The sequence below is a fragment of the Carcharhinus amblyrhynchos genome, chromosome 14 (genome assembly GCF_965287045.1).
Source record: "Carcharhinus amblyrhynchos chromosome 14, sCarAmb.v2.hapA, whole genome shotgun sequence".
In the NCBI taxonomy this organism is placed as follows: domain Eukaryota; kingdom Metazoa; phylum Chordata; class Chondrichthyes; order Carcharhiniformes; family Carcharhinidae; genus Carcharhinus; species Carcharhinus amblyrhynchos.
Window position 1 is genome coordinate 1,102,029 of NC_137337.1, and position 19,216 is coordinate 1,121,244.

At 52.8% G+C, this 19,216-nt stretch overlaps 1 protein-coding gene across 1 annotated transcript in view; it reads left to right on the forward strand.

The window, feature by feature from the left end:
• The first annotated feature begins 200 nt into the window (after positions 1-200).
• Positions 201-19,216, forward strand: part of LOC145352334 (serine/threonine-protein kinase Nek9-like) — a 22,834-nt gene continuing 3,818 nt past the window's right edge. Inside the window, exons 1-8 of the mRNA XM_080202089.1 lie at positions 201-440; positions 1,395-1,572; positions 3,359-3,414; positions 5,423-5,493; positions 7,304-7,409; positions 16,012-16,143; positions 16,510-16,620; positions 19,159-19,212. Of these exons, the coding sequence (XP_080058215.1) occupies positions 249-440; positions 1,395-1,572; positions 3,359-3,414; positions 5,423-5,493; positions 7,304-7,409; positions 16,012-16,143; positions 16,510-16,620; positions 19,159-19,212 (900 nt within the window). The 5' untranslated portion in view covers positions 201-248. The remainder of the gene's footprint in view (positions 441-1,394; positions 1,573-3,358; positions 3,415-5,422; positions 5,494-7,303; positions 7,410-16,011; positions 16,144-16,509; positions 16,621-19,158; positions 19,213-19,216) is intronic.

A 19,216-nucleotide genomic window follows, 5' to 3' on the forward strand; every position in this document is an offset into this window, starting at 1 on the left:
CACCGCCAGGCGGAGACACACAGACTGTCAGGCAGTCCTCCCGCCGCCAGGGGGAGACACACAGATTGTCACAGCACTCCTCCCGCCATCAGGGGGAGACACACTGACTGTCAGGTACTCCTCCCACCGTCAAGGGGTGACATACAGACTGTCAGGCAGTCCTCCCGCCGCCAGGCGGGGCTGTTTTGAGGCCTCGGCTCTCAGGCTGAGCCGGGTCCAGCCGCAGTGACGGTTGTGCCGCCGCTGCCATGGAGTTGAAGCCGTTCGAGCGGCACTTGGAGTCGCTGAGCTCCGAGTTGGGCGGCAGTGAGTGGGGCAGGCCGGGCTGTGAGGCTGGGGACTCGGTGCTGTCTGAGGCCGGGACAGAGGTTCACTACATCCCGGTGAAAATCCTGGGCAGAGGCGCCTTCGGGGAGGCCACACTGTACCGGCGGACTGAGGTAACCACACTAACTACCATAACCACACTAACTACCATAACCACACTAACTATAAAGGTGGCACAGTGGTTAGCTCTGCTGCTTCACAGCGCCAGGGACCCGGGTTCGATTCCCGGCTTGGGTCACTGTCTGTGTGGAGACTGCACATTCTCCTCGTGTCTGCTTGGGTTTCCTCCAGTTGCTCCCACAGTCCAAACCCTGTGCGGGTCAGGGTTCATTGACCCAAACAGGTGCTGGAGTGTGGCAACTAGGGGAATTTCACTGTAACTTCATTGCAGTGTTAATGTAAGCTGGGAAACTGGAGCATCCGGAGGAAACCCATGCAGACAGATTCCATACAGACCGGCTGGAATTGAAACAGGATCCCTAACGCTTTGAGGCACCAATACTAAAAAAATTAAAAGTTTAAAGTTTATTTATTAGTCACAAGGAGGCTTAGATTAACACTGCAATGAAGTTACTGTGGCCTCCTCCTGCACTGTAGGGATTCTATGTTTCTATCAAACTGAGGTCTATGTGGAGAGCTGATAAGAATTAGTGCGGATGACAAGGTGACTGAGTGCTTATTTAACAATGAGATAATCAGAGAATGTCAGCGTGGATTTGTAACGGCTGAATTCTGTCTAGTAAACCTGTTTTCTTTTCAGAAAGGCATTTGTACAGTTGCAGTTTGAGTGTATATTTTCTTCATAATGAACACTCAAAGAAATGTGTCCTCTGTTTTTAATAATTTGAGTGTGTGAAAGTTGTGATTTTCCATCACAGACTCATGTTGTCATCCAGCGTGCACAGAGTGCAAACTGGATTAGAAGCGTGCAGAGACAGTGAGTGAGGACTGCACTAAGTGCGATGCTGAAAGCTGTTCTCTCTCTCTCTCATAGGAACTGCTGCTAAGGATGCCTGGTCATGCTCAGGGCCCCAGTTTAACAGAAATTTCTGCCCGTTTTATTACAGGACAACTCTCTGGTTGTGTGGAAAGAGATTGATTTGGCTCGACTGTCAGAGAAAGAGCAACGAGACACACAGAATGAGATCCTCATCTTATCAGTTCTTCAACACCACAATATCATCGCCTATTACAACCATTTCCTGGATGAACACAAGCTGCTGATTGAAGTGGAATACTGCAATGGTGAGTGTGCTGGCCTGGAGGGGGGAGGGTTGGGAGTGGAATGTAGGAGGGGGTAAAAGGGTTGAGGGGCAATCACTGTGGGGATGTGCACTCAGCATTAAGTGGCAGTTGGGAATTCTGCTTTTTTCTGGTGGGATATTCGAATGGAAGGTCTAATGTAAAGAATCAGTGACACTATTCTAAACTGAAGTGAGGTTATTTCTGATCTTCAATTATCAGAGGAAGAGATTGTTTTGTTTTTAAATCCACACAGTTTCATAAGAACAAAGAACAGTCCAGTACAAGAACAGGCCCTTCAACCCTCCAAACCTGCACTGATCATGTTGTCTATCTAGACCAACCGTTTGTATCCCTCTATTCCCCACCTGTTCATGTGCCTATCCAGATAAGTCTTAAATGTCACTAACGTAACTGCCTCAACCACCTCACTTGGCAGTGCCCCCACCACCCTGTGTAAAAAACTTTCCTTGCACATCTCCACCGAACCTTTCCCTCCTTACCTTGAACTTGTGCCCCTTGTAATTGTCAATTCTGCCCTGGGAAAAAGCTTCCAACTGTTCTCCCTATCCACACCCCTCATAACTTTATAAACTTCTGTCAGGTTGCCCCTCAGCCTCCATCTTTCCAGGGAGAACAATCCCAGTTTACCCAATCTTTCCTCATAGCTAATACCCTCCGTACCAGACAACATCCTGGTAAACCTTTTCTTTACTCTCTCCAAAGCGTCCACATTCTTCTATCGTGTGATGACCAGAATTGGACACAGAATTCCAAATGCGGCCTAACCAACATTTTATATAACGAACATAATTTGCCGACTTTTGTACTCAATACCCCGTCCAATGAAGGCAAACATGCCATATACTTTCTTCACCACCTTCTCCACCTGTGCTGCCACTTTTAAGGACCTGTGGACCTGTACTCCCAGATCTCCCTGTGTGTCTATGTTCCTGATGGTTCTGCCATATATTTTATGGCCCCCACCTGTATTGGATCTACCAAAATGCATCACCTTGGATTAAATTCCATCTGCCATTTCTCTGCCCGATTTTCCAGCCTATCTCTATCCTGCTGTGTTCTCCGACAATCTTCATCACTATCCGCAACTCCGCCAATCTTAGTATCATCCATAAACTGCTAAGAAGGGAAAGCGTCCATGACACACATAATTAGAAAATGACTTCTAAATTCTTTGTTTGGAGGGATACAGGGATACAGTGCCATTTTTATCCTGATTGCTGCCAATAGCCAGTAACGAAGAAATGAGTTTTACATTTGTACAGCATGATATTAGCAGTGTTAAGTACAAAGTCAAATGAAATCATTAAATCACTTCTTCCAATCTTCCTCCTCCTGTTTATAACTAACATCTTTAAAGCCTGGCTGTGTACATCCTGCTCACATTCCTTTACAGGGATTCCATGTTTCAGACTCAAGTCCAGAGCTTGTTTGATGCAGAACATTCTATTGTAAAGTTTCTAGACAACCTTCCCACGGTCTCTTTTAGATCATCAGCTTTGTACAGCATGTCGTTGCACTCAATGCCGTGTTTGTTGATTCCAGCAACATTATCATATCAGTTTTTTAAGTTTTGAAACAAACTGCTTTGTTTTGGGCCCTCGCTGCTATCTTCCTGCTCATTCACACCTTCAGCGATCTGCTCTCTTTCCTAGAAAGCAGCACAAACAACACTTCCAACGTGCTCGAGTTGGCCGTAAACTGCTTTGAGATGTCCTGCACTCACGAAGAGTGTAAAATAAACGCCATTTGTTTTTTTCAAATTCAGGCGGGAATTTGTATGACAAGATCCTGCAGCAGAGTGGAAAACTGTTTCTGGAGGAGGTAAGCACGGACACAGTGTGGAATGCAGACAGTGAGAAAACAGAGAGAGAAACACACACCATATAACAAAAAGAATTAGCATACATTTTATCAATTAAAATACTTAAACGTGACAAAGTATAATTCTTATCAGCGTGCTATCTCCGTTGTTCCAGTTTAACAGTATCCCTCACTGACATGAATCCCTTCTTTAGGACCAGTTAACACCAAAAACAAGCTGTACCTGTGCGATTACTCAGTGTCTGGCCTTTTGACACCTCTGGAGAGTGATCCAGACAAGACAGCTGTCTCCTAATTCTCACACACCAACTTCGAGAGAGAGCTCTATCCCCCAACACTAGAATCTCAAAGAAAGAGATTTATTTCTCAGCAGATTCCAGTCTTCCACTGCATCCACTGACTCTGTCCACACTTCCCGCTGCCTCAGAAGAAGCAGCCAGCATAATTAAGGATCCCGGACACCCTCCCTTCCACCTTCTTCCGTCAGGAAAAAGATAAAAAGTCTGAGGTCACGTACCAACCAACTGAAGAACAGCTTCTTTCTTGCTTCCATCAGAGTATACCTACCTTATGTTAAGCTGACCATTCTTTACACCTAGCTATACTGTAACACTACATTCTGCACTCTCTCATTTCCTTCTCTACAAACAGTATGCTTTCTTTGTATAGCGCACACTGTACACTAATCTTAGTAAAAGACTTCAGAGTGTGAGATAGAAAGCAATCTCTAAAGATCCCAAAAAGCAGACTCTGTGAAGGCCTAGCCCCATCCAGTCATATGACCTTACCTATCAATCAACCTAATCAAGCCCCACCCTGAAATAACCCGGGGAAAACACAAAATAACAGAGCCCTGTATCGGCCCAGATTAAATAAACATTGGAGTAGTTAAGATCAATTATGCTGCTGCAGGAACAATATAGAGCTGCTGGATCCAGACAGAATGGCTCTGAGTGAACAAGAGCCTGCACAAGAAACATGACTAAAATACATTTCTTAAAGGCACAGTATCATCACAATTCTTACACAGATACACACTGACATACACACCTTTACACATACACATGCATCTTTATACACACACACAACTTACAGACACACGTCACATACATATGTAGACACATACACACTTTTATACATGCACACTCATCTGTGCAAACTCTTGCAGACACACGCAAACACTCACATATGCACTCACACACTCTTTCTTACACATTCACATGACACTCCGGTCTTCCCTGAGCCCTTTTCAATAACCAGGTCTTCCCAATTCCTGGAGCTTATTTCTCTTGCTATTCGCTGACTGTCTCAGAAAGAGATATTCATTGGCTTTCGAACTATTCTGGTTACCTATCAAAATACTCTCAGAAGGGCTCACCCAATCAGCATTGCTGGTTAATTTTGCGCAGAGGGAGACACAGACCAATGGATTTCAGGTCAAAATACTGTTCAGCTCCACAGCTTTCCCCCGAGCTCCGTGCATGTGTAAAGTTAGGAATGTGATATTCCTGTACTGGGCATGACAGTCATACAAGCGCACCCTAACCTGCCATTCCCTATACTTCTTCCCAGGGAGGTGATGGCCTAGTGGTATTATCACTAGATTATCAATCCAGAAACTCAGCTGATGTTCTGGGGACCCGGGTTCAAATCCCGCCACGACAGATGGTGGAATTTAAATTTGATTTAAAAAAAAGTCTGGAATTAAGAATCTACTGATGACCATGAAACCATTGTTAATTGTCGGAAAAACCCATCTGATTCACTGATATCCTTTTAGGGAAGGAAATCTGCGTCCCTACCTGGTCAGGTCTACAGACTCCAGAGCCACAGCAATGTGGTTGACTCTCGGCTGCCCTCGGGCAACTAGGGATGGGCAATAAATACTGGCCCAGTCAGCGATGCCCGTGTCCCACAAATGAATGTAAAAATGTAAATCTTTTTGTTATTTTCTGTTCTTCACCGGGGTTGTGGAAGTGACATTCCCTCTCTGTTCTCTTGTGTTTAGACTGTCGTGTGGTACCTGTACCAGATTGTGTCAGCAGTGGCTCATATTCATAACTATGGAATTCTTCACCGGTCAGTATGTTAGTGCCACAATTGGCTGGAGAGAGGGTCTGTACACTGACAGGGGCAGCAGCAGGCTCTGTACACTGGGGGCAGGAAAGAGAGAGCAGAGTCTGTACATTGGGAGGGACCGGGGAGGTGGACCCGGGAAAGAGGGACATGGGAGGAGATGGGCGCGGGGGAGAGAGGGACGTGGCGGGGGGGAAGCTGAGAGGGGGGAGAGAGACACGGGGGAGAGAGGGACGTGGCGGGGGGGGAGAGGGACACGGGGCGGAGAGGGACATGGGGGGGTGAGGGACGTGGGGGGGGAGAGGGACATGGGGGGGTGAGGGACGCGGAGGGGAGTGACGTGGTGGGGGAGGGAGTGATACGGGACCGGGGACCCACAAGTAGCTGTGCAGTGTGTATAGATTGGGTCTCTGCGTTGGTATTCTAGGTGTGGGTATTCTTGGCACAGAGAATCCTATGATAGATCCCATCTGGCCCAGGGGACTTATCTATTTTCACACTTTCCAGAATTGCTAACACCTCCTCCTTATGAACCTCAATCCCATCTAGTCTAATAGCCTGTATCTCAGTATTCTCCTCGACAACATTGCCTTTTTCCTGTGTGAATACTGACGAAAGGTATTCATTTAACACCTCTCCTATCTCTTCGCACTCCATGCACAACTTCCCACTACTGTCCTTGACTGGCCCTAATCTTACACTAGACACTCTTTTATTCCTGACATACCTACAGAAAGCTTTAGGGTTTTTCTTGATCCTACCTGCCAAAGACAACTCATGTCCCCTACTGGCTCTTCTTAGCTCTCTCTTTAGGTCCTTCCTAGCTAACTTGTAACTCTCCAATGCCCTGAGACTTCACGTCTCATCTTGACATAAATCTCCTTCTTCCTTTTCACAAGAAATTCAACTTCTTTACTAAACCATGGTTCCCTCGCTTGACCACTTCCTGCCTGCCTGACAGGTACAAACTTATCAAGGACACGCAGTAGCTGTTCCTTGAACAAGCTCTACATTTCAATTGTGTCCATCCCCTGCAATTTCCTTCCACGTCCTACGCATCCTAAATCTCGCCTGATCATAATTTCATTCCCCCAGCTATAACTCTTGCCCTGCGGTATATACCTACCCCTTTCCATCACTAAGTGTGGAGGCATTGGAAAGGGTACAGAGGAGGTTTACCAGGATGTTGCGTGGTATGGTGGGAAGGTCTTTATGAGGAAAGGCTGAGGGACTTGAGGTTGTTTTCGTTGGAGAGAAGAAGGTTAAGAGGTGACCTAATTGAGGCATACAAGATGATCAGAGGATTAGATAGGGTGGACAGTGAGAGCCTTTTTCCTCGGATGGTGATGGCTAACACGAGGGGACATAGCTTTAAATGGGTGATAGATACAGGACAGATGTCAGAGGGAGGTTCTTTATACAGAGAGTAGTAAGGGCATGGAATGCCCTGCCTGCAACAGTAGTGAACTCGCCAACTTTAAGGGCGTTCAAATGGTCATTGGATAAACATATGGATGATATTGGAATAGTGTAGGTTAGATGGGCGTTAGATTGGTTTCAAGGTCAGTGCAACACCGAGGGCAGAAGGGCCTGTGCTGGTTTTGTCCGCGCTGGTTTTGTCTGCGCTGGATTTGTCTATGAGCGGCGTTTGTTCTGTATTGTGTGCGAGCGGCGTTTGTTCTGTATTGTGTGCGAGCGGCGTTTGTTCTGTATTGTGTGCGAGCGGCGTTTGTTCTGTATTGTGTGCGAGCGGCGTGTGCGATGTACTGTGTGCGAGCGGCGTGTGTGATGTTTGTTGGTGATTGTTCCGCAGGGATATAAAGACACTGAACATTTTCCTGACGAAAGCAGACCTGATTAAGCTGGGTGACTATGGACTGGCCAAACGGCTCAACTCCCCACACTCGATGGCAGAAACTGTAAGTACTGAATGCTGCCTGTCACCACATCAGATGGCCAGGAGCTCAGAGAGCACATGGTTAGTGTAATATGCACACTGCCAGATTTTACTGACCGGGAAGTGTGTTCACAGAGCCGCTTACTGTTAATCTGCTCTCTGTCCTAGAGTCTGCCTCTGGCATCAAAAGCTAAGTGACTGTCAGGCGCAGGGTTTTCGGGGATATCCACCCAGTGCAGCTTCAACTCCTTCCAGGTACCTTCCCTCAAAGTGGCTCCTCCTTGGTCACATACTCCCCTACTGCAGGCCAGATACATCCCCAGACACAGGCTGGGCTAGACTGTCCCCCCAGACACAGGCTGGGCTAGACTGTCCCCCCAGACACAGGCTGGGCTAGACTGTCCCCCCAGACACAGGCTGGGCTAGACTGTCCCCCCAGACACAGGCTGGGCTAGACTGTCCCCCCAGACACAGGCTGGGCTAGACTGTCCCCCCAGACACAGGCTGGGCTAGACTGTCCCCCCAGACACAGGCTGGGCTAGACTGTCCCCCCAGACACAGGCTGGGCTAGACTGTCCCCCCAGACACAGGCTGGGCTAGACTGTCCCCCCAGACACAGGCTGGGCTAGACTGTCCCCCCAGACACAGGCTGGGCTAGACTGTCCCCCCAGACACATAGAACATTACAGCGCAGAACAGGCCCTTCGGCCCACAATGTTGCGCCGACCAGTTTTTTTTTAAAAAAAAACTGACCCACTAATCTAAACCAATTCCTTTTCGTCCATAAACCTATCCACAGATCTCTTAAACGCCCCCAAACTAGGCGCATTTACAACTGCAGCAGGCAGGGCATTCCAGTCCCTCACCACCCTCTGGGTAAAGAACCAACCCCTGACATCCGTCCTATAACTACCCCCCCTTAATTTAAAGCCATGCCCCCTCGTGCTAGCTTTCTCCATCCGAGGAAAAAGGCTATCACCATCCACCCTATCTAAACCTCTAATCATCTTATATGTTTCAATAAGATCCCCTCTTAGCCTCCTTCTTTCCAGCGAAAACAACCCCAAATCCCTCAGTCTCTCCTCATAGGACCTCCCCTCCATACCAGGCAACATCCTGGTAAACCTCCTCTGCACCCTCTCCAAAGCCTCCACGTCCTTCCTGTAATGTGGGGACCAGAACTGCACACAGTACTCCAAGTGCGGCCGCACCAGAGTTGTGTACAGTTGCAACATGACGCTGCGACTCCTAAATTCAATCCCCCTACCAATAAACGCCAAGACACCGTATGCCTTCTTAACAACCTTATCTACTTGATTCCCAACTTTCAGGGATCTATGTACACATACAACTAGATCCCTTTGCTCCTCCACACTATTCAAAGTCCTCCCGTTAGCCCTATACTCAACACATCTGTTACTCCTACCGAAATGAATTACCTCACACTTCTCTGCATTAAACTCCATCCGCCACCTCTCGGCCCAGCTCTGCAACCTGTCTAAGTCACCCTGCAAACTATGACACCCTTCCTCACAATCTACCACACCTCCGACTTTGGTGTCATCAGCAAATTTACTAATCCACCCAACTATACCCTCATCCAGATCATTAATAAAAATTACAAACAGCAGTGGCCCCAAAACAGATCCCTGAGGCACACCACTCGTAACCGAACTCCATGACGAATATTTACCATCAACCACCACCCTCTGTCTCCTATCTGCTAGCCAATTCCTGATCCAAGTACCTAGATTACCCCCAATCCCATACATCTGCATTTTCTGCAGAAGCCTACCATGGTGAACCTTATCAAACGCCTTACTAAAGTCCATATATACCACGTCAACTGCCTTACCCCCATCCACCTCTTTGGTCACTTTCTCAAAGAACTCAGGCTGGGCTAGACTCTGTCTCGGACACAGGCTGGGCTAGACTCTCTCTCGGACACAGGCTGGGCTAGACTCTCTCTCGGACACAGGCTGGACTAGACTCTCGGACACAGGCTGGGCTAGACTCTCTCTCGGACACAGGCTGGACTAGACTCTCTCTCGGACACAGGCTGGGCTAGACTCTCTCTCGGACACAGGCTGGGCTAGACTCTGTCTCGGACACAGGCTGGGCTAGACTCTGTCTCGGACACAGGCTGGGCTAGACTCTGTCTCGGACACAGGCTGGGCTAGACTCTCTCTCGGACACAGGCTGGGCTAGACTCTCTCTCGGACACAGGCTGGACTAGACTCTCTCTCGGACACAGGCTGGACTAGACTCTCTCTCGGACACAGGCTGGGCCAGACTCTCTCTCGGACACAGGCTGGGCCAGACTCTCTCTCGGACACAGGCTGGGCCAGACTCTCTCTCGGACACAGGCTGGGCCAGACTCTCTCTCGGACACAGGCTGGACCAGACTCTCTCTCGGACACAGGCTGGGCTAGACTCTTGGACACAGGCTGGACTAGACTCTCTCTCGGACACAGGCTGGGCTAGACTCTCGGACACAGGCTGGACTAGACTCTCTCAGACACAGGGTGGACTAGACTCTCTCTCGGACACAGGCTGGACTAGACTCTCTCTCGGACACAGGCTGGACTAGACTCTCTCTCGGACACAGGCTGGACTAGACTCTCTCTCGGACACAGGCTGGACTAGACTCTCTCTCGGACACAGGCTGGGCTAGACTCTCTCTCGGACACAGGCTGGGCTAGACTCTCGGACACAGGCTGGGCTAGACTCTCGGACACAGGCTGGACTAGACTCTCTCTCGGACACAGGCTGGGCTAGACTCTCGGACACAGGCTGGACTAGACTCCCTCTCAGACACAGGGTGGACTAGACTCTCTCTCGGACACAGGGTGGACTAGACTCTCTCTCGGACACTGGCTGGACTAGACTCTCTCTCGGACACAGGCTGGACTAGACTCTCTCTCGGACACAGGCTGGGCTAGACTCTCTCTCGGACACAGGCTGGACTAGACTCTCTCTCGGACACAGGCTGGACTAGACTCTCGGACACAGGCTGGGCCAGACTCTCTCAGATTCAGACTGGATAGGGTATTGTGTGGATATGCCCACTGGTTTGGGTGAAGTGAGGAGAAATGTTTCCTGTGGTAGTGATCCTCTCCTCTGAGTTTGGAGTTTCTATAGAGCTTGCTGTCCAATTTCTATCAGTGTCTTGGATGAATGGACCAATGGAATGGCTGCTAAATTCACTGATAGCCCAAAAATGGGAAGGGAAGTTATGAAGGGGACACGAGGAGTCCCATTTAACCATTGTGTAAACGGGCGCAAAAACCTGGTAAAGGTGGGTGTGAGGCCATCACTTTACTGAGAGTGGGGAATAGGCACGATCTGATTCACACCCAAAACAAGCACAGTGACAATTTAAATACATTTGCATTTCCTTAAATTGAATTAATGAACCGCCTGCCCAACCTTATCAGCATTTCCCCCTTTACCACCGTGTTCACCAATCCGGAATCACGCTGGAATGGATCTGCTGAATACAAGTCTGAACCGGGCACTCCAGCTGCTGAAGAGCGAGTTCAGAGCTTCCAACGGCTCCCTGACTCAGATCAGTAATGGTGGGGGGGAGAGAGGCAGGACAGATCATTCTGGGGGGAGGGGAGTGAGGACAGATCATTCTGGGGGAGGGGGGGCAGGGGGAGGATGAGGCCACATCATTCTTGGCATGGGTGGGGTGGGGGGGGGTGCGGTCGGTGGTGGTGGTGGAGGCCCAGTCAATCACTAGTGGAGGGGGCAGATGGATCTCTGGGGGAAGGGAGGCAGGGGGTCTGCTGCCACTCTGCGGGCGATCGGTGTTGGGGGGGGGGAAGGGGGCAGGGGGTCATGATCGGTCTGGGTAGCAGGTCGGGGGGGGGGTGGGATGGATTAGGGGGACAGTGATATGTGTCAAGGCCAATGCTCCTGTTTTTTGTTCCCGAGCCGCTTTCTCCACATTCCGTGGGAGCAATCTGACACAGGTGCACTTTTTCAAATTGTTTTTCTAACTGCGTGTGTGCGGTTAAGAGCTTCAATCGTTTTGGGTGCACTAAGTCCTGCCCTCAGCGCAATTCAGACTCACAATTTTTGTTTCAGGCTGAGTGCGAATGGGGGTGCCTGAAAGCAGATTTCCAAGTGGGATCAACATTATGCCCAGATTCAGCACAGAATGAAAATGGTAAAATCAGGCACACGGAGCCTGCAGAGGGAATTGGCTCAGTTAGACATGTCAGATGGAATATAAGGGCATCATGGTGCATCCATCACTAAATGTTTGTTTGTAGATATAGCAGGTGATTGGGAAGGCAGCTGGAATGTTGTTGTTTATTGCAAGGGGAATGGAATATAAAAATCGGGATGTTTTGCTGCAGTTGTACTGGGTGTTGATGAGACTATATCTGGAGTTGTGTGTACAGGTTTGATCTTACTTAAGGAAGGATGTAAATGTTTTGGATACGGTTCAGAGAAGGTTTATTGTTTGATACCTGGAATGAGTGGGTTGTCGAATGAGGAAAGGTTGACCAGGCTGGACTTGTATCCACTGGAGTTTGGTAGAGTGAAGAGTGAGGATTGAAGCACGAGACCCTGACTGATATTGGCAAGGTGGGCACGGAGAGGACTTTCCCTCTTGTGGTGCAGCCCAGAACCAGGGGGCACCCTTTTCGGACTGAGATGAGGGAGATATTTTCTCTGAGGGGTGTGTGATCTTGGAACTCTGTGCCTCAGAAGGTGGTAGAGGTGGGGGGGCCCTGAATATTTTAAGGAGTTTGATAGATTGAAGGGAAACAAGATGGTGCAAGAGCAAGGTGACTTCATGCAAGCTGTGCCTAGCATACCTTCCAATTCTCTTTCACTCTTGTTCTCTGCTTCTAAAACTTCATTCTTATACTTTTAAACTCTAACAATACTTTAATCATAACTGTAACACTACATTCTGTAATCTCTCCTTTCCTTCTCTATGAACAGTATGCTTTGTCTGTATAGTGCACAAGAAACAATACTTTGCACGATGTTAATACGTATGACAATAATAAATCAAGTCAAAAAGATTCTTGTTAAACAAGGGAATCAAAGGTTATTGGAGTGGATGGGAATGTGGAATTTGAAACACAAGCGATCTTATTGAACAGCAGAGCAGGTTTGAGGGGCCGAGTGGCCTCTCTTTGCTCCTAATTCATGTGTTTGTATTGGAGTTTAGAAGATTGAGAGGTTCTTATTGAAACATACAAGATTGTCGGGGGACTGGACAGGGCAGATGCTGAAAGGATGTTTCCCCTGGGGAAGAGACTAGAGTAAGGAGTCTCACAACACCAGGTTAAAGTCCAACAGGTTTATTTAGTAGCAAACGCCACCAGCTTTTGGGGTTTGCCCCTTCGTCAGGTGAGTGGGGAGTTCTGATCACATACAGAGCATATAAAGGCACACACTCGGTTTATAGAATACTGATTAGAATGCAAGTCTTTACAGGTAATCAAGTCTTAAAGGTACAGACAATGTGAGTGGAGAGAGGGTTAAGCACAGGTTAAAGAGGACAGTTAGTGAGATTTTGCAAGTTCAGGCAAGTCACAGGGGTTACAGATAGTGTGATATGAACCCAAGATCCCTGTTGAGGCCGTCCTCATGTGTGCGGAACTTGGCTATCAGTCTCTGTTCAGCGACTCTGCGCTGTCGTGTGTCGTGAAGGCCGCCTTGGAGAATGCTTACCCAAAGGTCAGAGGCCGAATGCCTGTGACCGCTGAAGTGTTCACCAACAGGAAGGGAACACTCCTGCCTGGTGACTGTCGAGCGATGTTCATTCATCCGTTGTCATAGCGTCTGCATGGTCTCCCCAATGTATCATGCCTCAGGACATCCTTTCCTGCAGCGTATCAGATAGACAACGTTGGCCAAGTTGTAAGAGTATTTACCATGTACCTGGTGGATGGTATTCTCACGTGTGATGATGGTATCCATGTCGATGATCCGGCATGTCTTGCAGAGGTTGCTGTGGCAGGGTTGTGTGGTATTGTGGTCACTGTTCTCTTGAAGGCTGGGTAGTTTGCTGTGAACAATGGTCTGCTTGAGGTTGTGCGGTTGTTTGAAGGAAAGAAGTGGGGGTGTGGGGATGGCCCTGGTGAGATGTTCGTCTTCATCAATGATACGTTGAAGACTCCGGAGAAGATGTCGTAGCTTCTCCGCTCCAGGGAAGTACTGGACGACGAAGGGTACTCTGTCCACTGTGTCCCGTGTTTGTCTTCTGAGGAGATCGGTGCGGTTTTTCGCTGTGGCACATCGGAACTGTCGATCTATGAGTCGAGCGCCATATCCTGATCTTATGAGGACATCTTTCAGCATCTGGAGGTGTCTGTCACGATCCTCCTCATCTGGGCAGATCCTGTGTATACGGAGGGTTTTTCCGTAGGGAATGGTTTCTTTAAGGTGTTCAGGGTGGAAGCTGGAGAAGTGGAGCATCGTGAGGTTGTCCGTGGGCTTGCAGTACAGTGAGGTGCTGAGGTGACCGTCCTTGATGGAGATGTGTGTGTCCAAGAGTGAACCGATTCCGGACAGTAGTCCATGGTGAGTCTGATGGTGGGATGGAACTTGTTGATGTTGTCATATAGTTGTTTCAGTGATTATTCTCCATGAGTCCAAAGGAAGAAAATGTCATTAATGTGTCTAGTGTATAGCGTCGGTTGAAGGTCCTGTGCGGTGAAGAAGTTTTGTTTGAATCTGTGTGTGAAGATGTTGGCATATTGAGGTGCGAATTTGGTCCCCGTGGGTGTTCCAGTTGTCTGGATGAAGAACTGGTTGTTGGAAGTGAAGACATTGTGGTCCAGGATGAAGTGAATGAATTGTAAAACTGCATCTGGGAATTGGCAGTTGTTGGCATTGAGTACTGAGGCAGTTGCAGCAATGCCAGCGTCATGGGGGATGTTGGTGTAGAGTGCTGAGATATCCATTGTGACGAGGAGTGTTCCTGGTTCAACTGCTCCATTTCTGTAGGAAGTCCATAGTGTCACGACAAAAGCTGGGGGTTCTTTGTATGATGGGTTTCAGGATGCCCTCAGTGTACTCGCATAGGGTCCTATTGCCCGATACGATGGGACGGCCGGGTGTGTTTGCCTTGTATATCTTTGGGAGGCAGTACCTCACAAGAGGTTATTGCAGAAGGTCGAGGGACATGGAGTTGGGGGTAGGGTGTTAGCGTGGATAGAGGATTGGTTGTCAAATAGGAGGCAGAGAGTGGGGGTCAACGGGTGCTATTCGGATTGGCGGATGGTGACTAGTGGAGTGCCCCAGGGGTCGGTGCTGGGGCCTCAGCTATTTACCATTTATATAGATGATCTGGAGGAGGGAACCGAGTGTAGGGTGTCGAAATTTGCTGATGACACCAAGATAGGGGGAACGGCAAATTGTGCGGAGGGTGTGGAGAGTCTGCAGAAGGATCTAGATAGGCTGGGCGAATGGGCCAGGAAATGGCAAATGGAATTTAATGTTGGCAAGTGTGAGGTGGTCCACTTTGGTAGGAATAATGGTAGGAAGGACTATTATTTATGGGGCGAAAAACTGCAGCAGGCGACGGTGCAGAGGGACCTCGGGTTCCTTGTGCATGAGTCGCAAAAACCCAGCCTGCAGGTGCAGCAGGTGGTCAGGAAGGCGAATGGGATGCTGGCCTTCATCGTGAGGGGGATTGAATATAAAAGTAGGGAGGTCTTGCTGCAGCTGTATAGGGTATTGGTGAGGCCGCAGCTGGAGTACTGTGTGCAGTTTTGGGCGCCGCACCTGCGCAAAGATATTTTGGCCTTGGAGGGAGTGCAGAGGAGGTTTACTAGGCTGATACCGGAGTTGAGGGGGTTGAGCTACGAGGAGAGGCTGAATAAACTAGGCTTGTACTTGTTAGAGTTTAGAAGAATGAGGGGAGATCTCATTGAGACATATAAGATGATGAATGGGATGGATAGGATAGAGGTGGAGAGACTCTTCCACTCAAAAAGACAGTAGGACTAGGGGGCACAGCCTCAAGATAAAAGGGGGGCGGTTTAGAACGGAGTTGAGGAGGAACTTCTTCACTCAAAGGGTGGTGAATCTCTGGAATTCTCTGCCCGTTGAAGTGGTGGAGGCTGCCTCACTAAATATTTTTAAGACGCGGGTTGATGGGTTTTTGATAAGAGAGGGGATTAAGGGTTATGGGGAGAGGGCGGGAATGTGGAACTGAGCAGCGACAGATCAGCCATGATCTTATTGAATGGCGGGGCAGGCTCAAAGGGCTAGATGGCCTACTCCTGCTCCTATTTCTTATGTTCTTATTTCTTATGTTCTTAGAAGCAGGAGTCACAGTTTAAAAACAAGGAGTTATCTCCATTAAGGTGGAGATGGGAAGGAATCTTTTAGCTGTGAGTGTTGTGAATCTTTGGAACTCTCTTCCCCACAGGGAAGTGGAGACGGGGTCACTGAATGTCTTTAAGATAGAGGTAGCGTGATTCCTCATCAACAAGGGGTGGATTGGTGTGAATGTAGCGCTGGGCTGCAGTCACATTGGCTGTGATCTTCCTAATCGGTGGCTGGAGGAGGTTGGTGTGGTCACCTTCTCCGCGCTGTCTGGTCCACCCTGTTCTCCAGTCTAGTTAATGTGTCTGTTCTTTCTGCAGTGTGTCGGGACTCCGTATTACATGTCACCTGAACTGTGCCAAGGGGAGAGGTATAACTTTAAATCGGATATCTGGGCAGTAGGATGTGTACTGTTCGAACTGCTCACCCTCACACGCACCTTTGATGCAACGGTACGAAGCTACCTCGGCTTCTCCCTTTCTGCTAAAACCCGCTCCCCAATCCTGTCTCATCCCTGTACCGTTCTCCCTTCACCCCACTCATCACTCCCTCTACCCTCGCCCGCCTCCCCTCCCTGCACCCCTTCCACTCGCCCCCTCTCCCCTGTCCTTCCTCCACTGCCCCTCCCCCGCCTCCTTCTCTCCATCCCCCTTCCCTGCCCCCAACTCCGCCCCCCCACCCCCGCCACCCTCTCCCCCCTGGCCTCCTCTCCGCAGCCCCCTCGCCCCTCCCCCCTTGCGCTCCCCTCCCCCCATCGTTGCGCGTGCGCTCCCCCCCACCCCGGACTGATTTGATGGTTTTATTTGTATCTGTTTCAGAACCCACTCAATCTCTGTGTTAAGATAGTGAAGGGCACCCGTACGATGGAGGTTGATGCCACGGTGTACAGTGAGGACATGCGCTCCATAGTATTGGAGTGCTTGGACAAGGTGAGCCTGATATCTGACCTCCTCAAGTCTGCTTATACTCTGGCCATGCTGGCTGCCCCCCCACCCCCCGCCCCCCCACTGTACCCCACTCCCCGCCCCCCTCGCTGTACCCCACTCCCCGCCCCCCCTCGCTGTACCCCACTCCCCGCCCCCCTCACTGTACCCCACTCCCCGCCCCCCTCGCTGTACCCCACTCCCCGCCCCCCCTCGCTGTACCCCACTCCCCACCCCCCCTCGCTGTACCCCACTCCCCGCCCCCCCTCGCTGTACCCCACTCCCCGCCCCCCCTCGCTGTACCCCACTCCCCGCCCCCCCTCGCTGTACCCCACTCCCCGCCCCCCCTCGCTGTACCCCACTCCCCGCCCCCCCTCGCTGTACCCCACTCCCCGCCCCCCCTCGCTGTACCCCACTCCCCGCCCCCCCTCGCTGTACCCCACTCCCCGCCCCCCCTCGCTGTACCCCACTCCCCGCCCCCCCTCGCTGTACCCCACTCCCCGCCCCCCTCGCTGTACCCCACTCCCCGCCCCCCCCTCGCTGTACCCCACTCCCCGCCCCCCCTCGCTGTACCCCACTCCCCGCCCCCCCTCGCTGTACCCCACTCCCCGCCCCCCCTCGCTGTACCCCACTCCCCGCCCCCCCTCGCTCTACCCCACTCCCCGCCCCCCTCGCTGTACCCCACTCCCCGCCCCCCCTCGCTGTACCCCCACTCCCCGCCCCCCCTCGCTGTACCCCACTCCCCGCCCCCCTCGCTGTACCCCACTCCCCGCCCCCCTCGCTGTACCCCACTCCCCGCCCCCCCTCGCTGTACCCCACTCCCCGCCCCCCCTCGCTGTACCCCACTCCCCGCCCCCCTCGCTGTACCCCACTCCCGCCCCCCCTCGCTCTACCCCACTCCCCGCCCCCCTCGCTGTACCCCACTCCCCGCCCCCCCTCGCTGTACCCCACTCCCCGCCCCCCCTCGCTGTACCCCACTCCCCGCCCCCCTCGCTGTACCCCACTCCCCGCCCCCCCTCGCTGTACCCCACTCCCCGCCCCCCCTCGCTGTACCCCACTCCCCGCCCCCCCTCGCTGTACCCCACTCCCCGCCCCCCTCGCTGTACCCCACTCCCCGCCCCCCCTCGCTGTACCCCACTCCCCGCCCCCCCTCGCTTACCCCACTCCCCGCCCCCCCTCGCTGTACCCCACTCCCCGCCCCCCTCGCTGTACCCCACTCCCCGCCCCCCCTCGCTGTACCCCACTCCCCGCCCCCCCTCGCTGTACCCCACTCCCCGCCCCCCTCGCTGTACCCCACTCCCCGCCCCCCCTCGCTGTACCCCACTCCCCGCCCCCCTCGCTGTACCCCACTCCCCGCCCCCCTCGCTGTACCCCACTCCCCGCCCCCCCTCGCTGTACCCCCACTCCCCGCCCCCCTCGCTGTACCCCACTCCCCGCCCCCCCTCGCTGTACCCCCACTCCCCGCCCCCCTCGCTGTACCCCACTCCCCGCCCCCCCTCGCTGTACCCCACTCCCCCGCCCCCCTCGCTGTACCCCACTCCCCGCCCCCCTCGCTGTACCCCACTCCCCGCCCCCCCTCGCTGTACCCCACTCCCCGCCCCCCCTCGCTGTACCCCACTCCCCGCCCCCCCTCGCTGTACCCCACTCCCGCCCCCCTCGCTGTACCCCACTCCCCGCCCCCCTCGCTGTACCCCACTCCCCGCCCCCCCTCGCTGTACCCCACTCCCCGCCCCCCCTCGCTGTACCCCACTCCCCGCCCCCCTCGCTGTGCCCCACTCCCTGCCCCCCCCTCGCTGTACCCCACTCCCCGCCCCCCCTCGCTGTACCCCACTCCCCGCCCCCCTCGCTGTACCCCACTCCCGCCCCCCTCGCTGTACCCCACTCCCCGCCCCTCCTCGCTGTACCCCACTCCCTGCCCCCCCCTCGCTGTACCCCACTCCCGCCCCCCCTCGCTGTACCCCACTCCCCCGCCCCCCCCTCGCTGTACCCCACTCCCCGCCCCCCCTCGCTGTACCCACTCCCCGCCCCCCCCTCGCTGTACCCCACTCCCCGCCCCCCTCGCTGTACCCCACTCCCCGCCCCCTCGCTGTACCCCACTCCCCGCCCCCCCTCGCTGTACCCCACTCCCCGCCCCCTCGCTGTGCCCCACTCCCCGCCCCCCCCTCGCTGTACCCCACTCCCCGCCCCCCCGCGCTGTACCCCACTCCCTGCCCCCCCTCGCTGTACCCCACTCCCCGCCCCCCCCTCGCTGTACCCCACTCCCCGCCCCCCCTCGCTGTACCCCACTCCCCGCCCCCCCTCGCTGTACCCCACTCCCCGCCCCCCCTCGCTGTACCCCACTCCCCGCCCCCCCTCGCTGTACCCCACTCCCCGCCCCCCCTTGCTGTACCCCACTCCCCGCCCCCCCTCGCTGTACCCCCACTCCCCGCCCCCCCTCGCTGTACCCCACTCCCCGCCCCCCTCGCTGTACCCCACTCCCCGCCCCCCCCGCGCTGTACCCCACTCCCTGCCCCCCCTCACTCTCTCACTTTGTCTCATTTTCAGGATCCCATGAAGAGACCGACAGCTGAGAAGATCCTGAACCAGCCAATCATCACAGCCA